The sequence below is a fragment of the Chondrus crispus genome, genomic scaffold, assembly GCF_000350225.1.
Source record: "Chondrus crispus Stackhouse genomic scaffold, scaffold_479, whole genome shotgun sequence".
NCBI lineage: Eukaryota > Rhodophyta > Florideophyceae > Gigartinales > Gigartinaceae > Chondrus > Chondrus crispus.
In genome coordinates this window covers 13,983-22,967 of record NW_005179383.1, presented here as the reverse complement: position 1 = coordinate 22,967, position 8,985 = coordinate 13,983, and the positions used below count along the sequence as shown (strand labels likewise).

Below are 8,985 nucleotides of genomic sequence, written 5' to 3'. Positions count from 1 at the left end.
GTGGGGAAACTGGAATTTTGCTGTGGTGACAGTCCATAGTCGCGAGATATTTGCGATACTCGTCGACATAATCCATCCAGCATTCTCCAATATCACCGGAGAACCTGGAGCTCTTCAGCCTCATGGCGACATTATGAGCTAAGCGAGTCAGATTCGCATCACTGCTGTCGAATGAACCACCACTATCTTCAGTTACCGGTCCTGAACTATGTGGAGGTGGATCATCATTCCGTAAACCAGGTCGCACTCGTCGCCCCGATGCTATTATGAGCTGAGCCATTTCAACTGCTGCAGCTCTATTCTCAGCATCATCATAAATGCCATGTGCTAGAGTCATGATTACTCTTCTGGAAGAGTGTTGTGTTAAAGCTGCACCACGCGCGTTTAGGAAATTTCTCAAATCGACCCAAACTGTGGGCATGTCACATATTTCTTTCGAGAATAAGTGTGCAGGAGGAAAGAGTTCGGCAATGGCCTCTCGTAGCAAACTCCCTATCAGGCTCGGATCCAAAGATCTCAAGGCAACAATAAAGCCCTTTTGAGTACTGGTCAACGATGATAATGCCGCATCCGATATATTTTTCATGAACGTCGGGCGATCAGCAGGTTCGGATAGTTCGTCACTAGGTTGACCAGTTTGCGACATTACGATTTTGTAGCATAAACACCCCCAGCTATAGGGGTGTATGCACAGTTCGACCGAGACCCTTGTCGATCAGGAAGACGGGGGTGAAGCGGGACACCAGCTAACGGCACCGGGCAGCGGGCCCGGGTAGCGTGGTAGAGCGGGAACGGGGAGGACGCCGGTACGCGCGAGCGGTTCGACGCCTCGACGCCCCGGCGCGGTACTGGGTAACGATCCAGTACCGACGGGCGGAGGCGGAGCCGGCTCGTGGGCGTACCGCGCGCGTCCTCAACCCGCGCTCGGTGCCGCTTCTAAGGTAATTAGCGAGCGTTACCTTAGAATAAGCGGGAAGTCGGACCTTGACGGTCGGTGGGTGACAAGTCCGTCCTTTTCCTCCTCCACCGCCGCCGGTCCGCTCCATATTTAATGTACATAATAACCTGTCATAATAGTACAGTACCGATGTACTGTAGCGACGTACTGTAGCGGTCGGTCGACACTGTAATGCTGTCAGCCATCGGGGCTGACAGTACACGTGTGTGTGCGCGCTCTTCGGTCCCGCGCGTACACGTGTACACGTGCGCCCCCTGTACTCGGGGGTACACGTAGTGGTACTGTAGAGCATCGAGCCCTACAGTAACCGATCCGATTCTGAGTTGATCTAATCTAAAATAAAGCCCCAGGGGGGGTTATACTACACGGCCCCCCCCTTAAGCGGGGACGTCCGCGTCCACGGGTGCTTGTAGAGCGCGAGCTATGTCTAACCGCGTACTCTATATGGTCCCCTTTGCTCCTCTCCACGACTCCGCTCTCCGGGCGGTCTTCTCGGTGTCCCGCCCCGTGCCCCGTTGCGAGCGTCCGACCTCTCCCTTATCGTCCGAACTCCCCCTTCCGTTTGCCGGCTTCCGGCCCGTGCGCCAGTGGTGCGCCCTTTGCTTATGCCCGGCGCGGACGATCTGCCCTTTCACCCCTGTTTTTCTACCTGCGACGGCGACCGGCATATCGCCCACGAGGGCCTCGCACTATCACCTCAGTCGATCGCCCGATTTCGGCAGACTGCCTCGTCATATTTTCCTCTCCGACATTTCCCTCTATCCGAGCGAAAGCGCTTGATTTCGAAGCCAGTAGTACGATACGGGCACGCGCGGGGGTGATGTAGTTCGCTTGAGTCCGTCACCCCCTGGGTCGCAGCCTCCTCCACGTAGGTGGTCGTCGCAGACGATTTTGGGAGAGGCGGTCCGATGCGCGCAGTGCGGGGCAGTGGCGATGTGCCGGGAGTACCTCTTCTTGGACGGCACGCGAGAGTGACATCCCCACTCGAGACGGCGCATTGATTAAGGGTCGATCCCTTCCCACGTTGGGCTACCTCCGACGCCCCTTCATTCGGCGCATTCTGTTCGTCTAGAATGGTGAGGCACCTCCGTCGGTGGAGGGTCGGCGCCGGTCGTCTTTCTGCCGGACGCGGAAGGTTCCTTGAGCCAGCGGAACATCCGTCGCGCCTGCCTGTTTGCGTCATCCGAATTTCGTCGGACCGAGCGCGTCGCGCACGGTCCATCTCATCCTCACCTCACGTGTCCCCTTCCCAGCGAAGCGGACATCATGCAGCCAAAACTCGCTCCATTCCGCTGCGCAGGCCTGTCCTCTACCCATACACCATCGATAGGATTGGGCACCTCCAGCCCAAGGAGCACCAACCGGCACCCTTGTCTCGCGCGGCCGAGGCACCGCTTGTGGCGTGTGCTGCTGACGCACCGTACAGTACACCGCGCTGTGCCCCTGATCAAATCACAAAATAAATCGTCAAAAATTGCCCACCAAAAATTTCCTCGGCGATGTTTTGGCAAAAATCACAACACGAGCTGTGATTGGTGCGCTGTCCGCCTCTGCGCGAAATTAACCGAAAACAGTACGCCACAGCAGCTCAACATTGCCTGGGGGCGTACAGCGACACAATCCCGCGGCCCGTTTGTCGCAAATCGAGCAGCGCAACGAACTCGCAGGGTGCCGTTCTTCCCCCGACCACCGATCGACGGAGCCTGCGACCGACGCGAAACGTTCGCGAGGGGGTGCGCATTCGAGCGCGCGCTGTGCGAGCGTGTTGCTCCCTGGGCCTGACTTGGTTCATTGCGAGGCCTCTCTTCTCTGATACGCGACGCTCGAGTCGCCCCATTCCCAGGATGGCCGTACGGTGTCCTTTCATCCGACACTGTGTCGAAGCGACGGACTTGTGGTCGTGGGGAGCGGTGTCACCTGTTTTCCTCGACTGCCGAGGCAGGTTTGTTACGACGTCGCACGCGCAACGGGAACCACCCCCGTCATTCTAGATTTTCTCCGGCGCGTGCGCCCGCGCCGCATCCCAGGACCCCCTTTTGGTCCTTTCTGACGGACCACCCCCCATCCTTTTCCAGTCTCTGTCCCGTACGAACGGCATCCGGCGCCATCTCCTCGGACTTAAACACACGAACCGGCGCGCGATGTTGCCAGATTTCCCTCCCAGAGAGCTTGATAACGGCTTCATCAGGTGCAGTACCGCAATCGTACTGACCGCCGCTAAATCAGGACGCGGTTTTGGTAACCCCCTTATCCGGGGTTCATGAGGCAGCCGGTCATGCTCAGGCCGCCCCCTTGCCTTCTAAGAGGGCCTGGCTCTTGGCAGACTTTATCGTCAAGTCAACGGCAGAAAGCACGTTCGGTTGTGCCTTTTCTCGTCTTCAGTTCCGTCGACGTTTCGCAGCCCTCGAAAGCTCGACATCGCCACTACCTTTGAGGTCGGTCGCCCTTCCCTTCACTTCAAAAATTGGGGCAGGCTGTAGCGACGATTGTCCTCCTCGACTCGTAGAGCAGCGTCGCGGGCGATGGTGTACGGATCGAAAGCAAAGGTGGCTTCGCCGATTGGTCACGAGGACCCCGAAAAAAGGTAGTAGCAACCGAGCGACTCGATCGGAAGCGATGCTCATGACTCTCTACCGATGTGGGCGGTATAAGAGGATTTCCTAGCTCATGCCATCCGGTTCTTGTCCACTGACTTCCCCGAGGGGTTACTGTTACCATAGCCCACGAAGCGTACACCCACTCGTGGGCGCGACTCGACTACGTCCAACTTGGTCTCGGGGCATTGCCCTTGACAGACCGTTGTGGGTAGGGGACCCCAACTCCGGGCGGGATTACCCGTCCTTTTTTCTCGGCTCCTTCGCAGTGGTAGTGTCCTGTGACGGGAAATTAAGACCTAGGGTGCCATGCATCCGTCGCCACTTCCTTTGCAGATTTTACCGACTCATCACTTCTCTCCGCCACACCCCGCCACTTTTCCTTCATCCACCGAGCCAACACGTTTCCGAGTAGGAGGCCCAGCACAGCGCGTCACACGTGTACGCAAGGTTGGTCATCGGACGGATACCCGGTTCGTCGAACCGGTTGGCCCTGACCGCGCCTTCGATCTCTGATGCCAGCAGCGGCGTGTTAACCGCATCCCTGTCGAGGGTCAGTATGGCGGACCTTCTGTTGCCGCCGATGCGTTCGATAGCGCCAAATCCTCGTCCTCGTATTGCCTTGCGCACTGTCGCGCTGTCGCGATCGATCACGGCGACCTCTGACCTCGATGCCGCGCCCTTGGGCGTCGTCCCCATTCGCAGACGACAAAGAGGCCCTCTTCTCCGCAGTGCTGGCCCTTGACTGCGTCGTGCGCGGTCCGGCGGTGCACCCGCAATTTTTCCTCTTCCCTCGCGATCGAGACCTTTTCGAAGCATCCCCGCCTCGTTACGAGGGGCTTTCGCGACCAACGTGGCTAGTCTTGGTCCGGCGGTAGCGGGGGTTGATCGACACCGCCTTGAGCTCGTCTTAGATCGCCTTCCCCAGCTTGGGCGTCATCGCCGTGCGCGCTGGTTATTGACGAGCACCGGCCTTCGTGTCGTTGTGGGCGCCACGCCGTACGCTGTGCTCGCGTCCGGGGGGGGGAAAGGTCAGGGTGTCGCGTAACATCCCCCTGTCTAGCGCGTTTTTGGATCATGCAGCACGAAATTCGGCAGTTCCAAACGATCTTCTCCTAGTCCCTACGTGCGCGCGTGCAGAAAATAAGACGTCAGACTCAGTAGCGTAGAAGGGTTAGAGGACAACCGCCGATCACGAGCCACGGTGCCGCGTTAGTATTGCGAGGGGCCCGATCGATGCGGGCGTGCGATGTGATGGCGTCCGCCCCCTTCATTCGGTCAGAGGGCGGACGTGTGTATCTTCGAACAGATACGATTGTACCTTCGAGGATCTGCCGTCTGCTCGCCCATTGTTTTGTCGTATGCCGTACAGTACCCCCGTGCAGCGCCGTAGATTGGGACTTTTTCTCGTAATACACGTGCACTGCGACCTTTTTCCGTCCGCCGCGCAATCAGAAAATCATCCCAAAAATTGTCATAATTTCCCGCGAAAACAATTTCTGCCAAAAAATCAGAGCACGGTTCCTGATTAGTGCGCTGTCGTCTGAGGAAGAAATCTTCCCAAAATTAAATCATGGCATGCGCCGTGATTAGCGACAAAAAGTTCTAATTGGGGCTGACAGTACACGGGTGTGTGCATATATTGCTGCCCCGCCGACCGAGTTGCTCTCGCGCTTACGCCCCTTCCTTAACTATCCTGGCGACTGTTGAGGCGAACGCAGCCTCACTCGCCTGCTCATCTGAAAACGCCTTTTGCGCGTTTCCTCGCCCACGACCCCTATCGATAGGGTCATGACCACGTCGTCAGTCGGGTTATCGGACCCGGATGCGGACTGAGGGCTCGAAGTGAGCCCGAACCTTCTCGGATATTCCGAGACACAAGCAACGGGCATTCTGGTCGCTTACTCTGCCCACCGAGGGGCTCTCGTGATTCCACCGCTGATCGCCTCGTTCGTCGGGCGCCCCTCCTCGCCGTGGTTGCTGGACTTAACGGATCGTCCGGGAATCCTGTTCGGGGGGGTGTCGCCCGACTTTTCCGATCCGAACGGGGTATTGCAGTCCTCGTCGTGTCGGTCATTACGAGGGCCCAACATTTTTTTCAGGCAGTTCGTACTGTCCTGTTCTTATGTCTCGCGTCCTTGACGCCCGAGAAGTCAAGACGACTTGACTTGAACGCGTCCCCGGCTGTGACCCTCCGATAGGGTCCGCTGACCTCCTTCGCTTCCCCTTTTAGTCTGTTCGTGCAGGCTGGGGTTAATCCGCAAAGGAGCGGTTGAGGGCCCCCCCTTAAGCCTGAACGTCCGCGTTCACGGTTTGGGTGAGGTTCCTGCCGGTACGTCTCCGGAGGCGTTGGGCGTAACGAGACACCAACTCCTCCGGGACGTGAGTCCGCGCAGTCCAAGTGGGCGCGTCGTAATCCGCCCACTTGATGAGGAACTCCGTAGTTCCGTTTTCCATGAGTCGATGTCTCAGTAGCCGTTCGACGGCATACTGCGTTCCCGCGGTGACCTTATCGGCGAGGTCCCGCGGTGTCGTCGTACTTGCTCGGGGAGCGTCTATCGGAGACGGCGCGTACACGCAGCGGTCGGCGGAGACTCGCTCGGTGACCCCATCACGATCGATCGTGATGGTTCGGCGGTCATTGGCGAGCTCTCGGTAGGGTCCGAAAGCGGGCGAGGCGAGCTTGTTCGATGTCTTAGCCCCATCGGTGGGGTTGAGATATACGTATTCTCCGGGACGGAGCCGGGAATTAATACGTCGTATGCGCTTATCGAAGTCGCGATTGTAGCGAGCCTGCGTCCGACGCAGGCTCCCGTAGGCCTTTTGGATAGTCGAGTCCAAGGTCTTGAGGAACTCGGCACGTTGGTTCCCCCTATCGGAAGGGGGCACGTCGCCGTCCGCCCGTCGGAGAGAGAACTGCAGCGGTGGCCTGCTGAGCACGAGCTCAAACGGCGTGGTGCGTGTGGTGCGATGTACGTGGGAGTTGTACGCATGCGTAAGCGGCCCCACGTACACATCCCAGTCGTCCTGGTGTTCACCCACGTAGTTCCGCAGCATCGAGGCGATTGTTCGGTTATATCGCTCGACTTGCCCGTTCGTCTGGGGATGGTACGCCGAAGTGTACAAATTCGTTATCCCCAGAACGCGGCACGTGCTGTGGAAGAACTTGGCGTTAAACTGTGGTCCGTTATCGGACAGCAACGTGCGCGGGACGCCGTACTTAAACACCCACGATTCGCAGAACGCAACTGCGACCGTGTATGCGGTTATCGTGCGGAGCGCAACAACTTGCGTCAGCTTACTGAAGCGGTCCGTAATCACGAGCAGGAATCGTTTTCCTGTCTTCGTCTTGGGGAGCGGCCCCAAGATGTCGATTGCGAGGCTCTCGAGGGGCCTCGTAGCTGGAAACAACCTCAATCGGTTGAGATGTTTCCTCAGCTTGACCCGGTTCATCGCGCAGGTTCGACACCCTCGCACCGTGGCTGCTACGTCTGCAGCCAGGTGGGGCCAGTAGTACTCGCGTCGAAGTGCGTAGTACATACGGTTCTGGCCCGGGTGCCCCGCGATGGCTGGGTTGTGGCACAAGCGAAGGAGCCTGGCGCGAAGTGTCCGAGGTACCACCACCTGAACGATATCAGGGTCGAAGGGGTGTCTCCGTTTGAGCATCCCTTGGTGGTCCTCGAAGAACGCGGAGTCCCGGGACTCTGACTGTCGTGCCAAAACGGTTTGGCAGAAGTCATCCACGCGTTGCTCCTCGACTATCTCCTCTATCGTAAGAGGGGCCGGAAGGTCGTCCTGCGGTGGGGCGACCGTGGCATCGAGCACGCCAGCCTCGGGGTCTTCGGCGCGCTGGATGTCGGCGGCGTCGAACTCGTCGTTCTCCTCCCAAAACGAATTGGGTCCTTGGAGAGCGGGGGCTTCGTCGTCGCCCCTCGGTTCTTCGCGCGTCCGTGCGCGCGACCTTGTTCGGGCTTCGGCTTGGTTCCGTGTCGTTACGAAGACATGGACGGCCTGATGATCACAGCTGGCGGTACAAGAGTGGTCCGCGAGCTCGTTCGATTCGTCTCGAACTGTCGTGCCCCCGTCGAAAGTGGGGATGTCGTCATCCACCTCGACGGTGGGGCGAGGGTCATCGGCGACCTTCGGCGACACGAGTCGTGACAGGGCATCGGGCACCTGATGCACGCGTCCGGGGCGGTACTGAATGGTGAAATCGTATTCAGCCAGACGTAGCCGCCACCGGGTGAGTCTTCCGGAACTCTCGGTGAGTGACATGAGCCATCGGAGGGCGTCATGGTCCGTCCGTACGGTGAACTTCGTGCCCTCTACGTACGGCCGTAGTGTGCGGACGGCCCACACTACGGCGAAGCACTCGCGTTCGGTAGCGCTGTAGTTGCGCTCACTATCGGACAGTGAGTACGACCAATACCCCACGGGGCGCCAGTCGTTCGGCTCTTCGTGCCCCTGAAGTAAGGTGCAGCCGAGTTGGTAGGCACTCGCGTCGGTGTCTATCATGTACGGACGACCGTGCCGGGGCAACGCGAGGATCGGCGGAGCGATCATGCACTTCTTAAGGTTGTCGAACGCCTGAAGTTGCAGCTCCGTGGGGTTATAGAAATCGGGATCCGAATCCTTGCGCGTCATGTCGGTCAGAGGACGCGCAATCTTAGCGAACCCCTTAACGAATCGGCGGTATACGTTACACGCCCCGAGGAACGAGCGCACTTGCGTCAACGTCCTTGGGAACGTGAACGTCTTTGTAGCATAACCCCCCCCTGGGGCTTTAAATTAGATTAGATCAAGAACTAGATCAGCTACTGTAGAGCGTCGAGCTCTACAGTACAACCGCGCGTGTCCACGTGTACACCACGGGGACAAGGGACACGCGCATACACGTGCACACGTGTACAGCGCGCGAACGAAGCGCGCACGCACCACGAGTAATACGTGTACTGTCAGCCTCGACATAGCTGACAGTATTACAGTGCAGGCCGACCTGCACTACAGTAGCCCACTACAGTACCTCGGTACTGTAGTGTTATGATAGATTGTTTTGTATATTAAATACGGAGCGGACCGGCGGCGGCGTAGGGGGACAAGCACGGGCTTGTCCTCAACCGACAGCCAAGGTCAGTCCACCCAGCTTATTCTAAACGTCGCCTTCGCTCTTCGCGCGCGTTTAGTCGGAGCCGAGCCGGAGTGGACGTGCAGCACGCGAGCGAGCACGGAACCGCCTCCGCCCGTCAGCACTGGTACGTCACCCAGTGCTGCTCCGGGGCGTCGAGGCGTCGATCCGCTCGTGCGTGCGCGCGTCCCTGCTCGCTCCCGCTCTACCACCGCTACCCGGGCCCGAGCCCGGTTCCGTAGCTGGTTGGCCCGCTTCACCCCTTCTCCGATCCGGGGTCTACAGGTCGAACTGCGCATACACCTCCA

General features: G+C 58.8%; 2 protein-coding genes across 2 annotated transcripts; both read left to right on the top strand.

The window, feature by feature from the left end:
- Positions 1-2,224: 2,224 nt before the first annotated feature.
- On the top strand, positions 2,225-2,740 carry CHC_T00000264001 (hypothetical protein). Its single transcript, XM_005719293.1, has one exon. The coding sequence runs from the start codon at positions 2,225-2,227 to the stop codon at positions 2,738-2,740; it is 516 nt and encodes a 171-aa protein (XP_005719350.1).
- An 885-nt stretch (positions 2,741-3,625) lies between these two features.
- On the top strand, positions 3,626-3,967 carry CHC_T00000263001 (hypothetical protein). The gene has a single exon (XM_005719292.1). The coding sequence runs from the start codon at positions 3,626-3,628 to the stop codon at positions 3,965-3,967; it is 342 nt and encodes a 113-aa protein (XP_005719349.1).
- Positions 3,968-8,985: the final 5,018 nt, after the last annotated feature.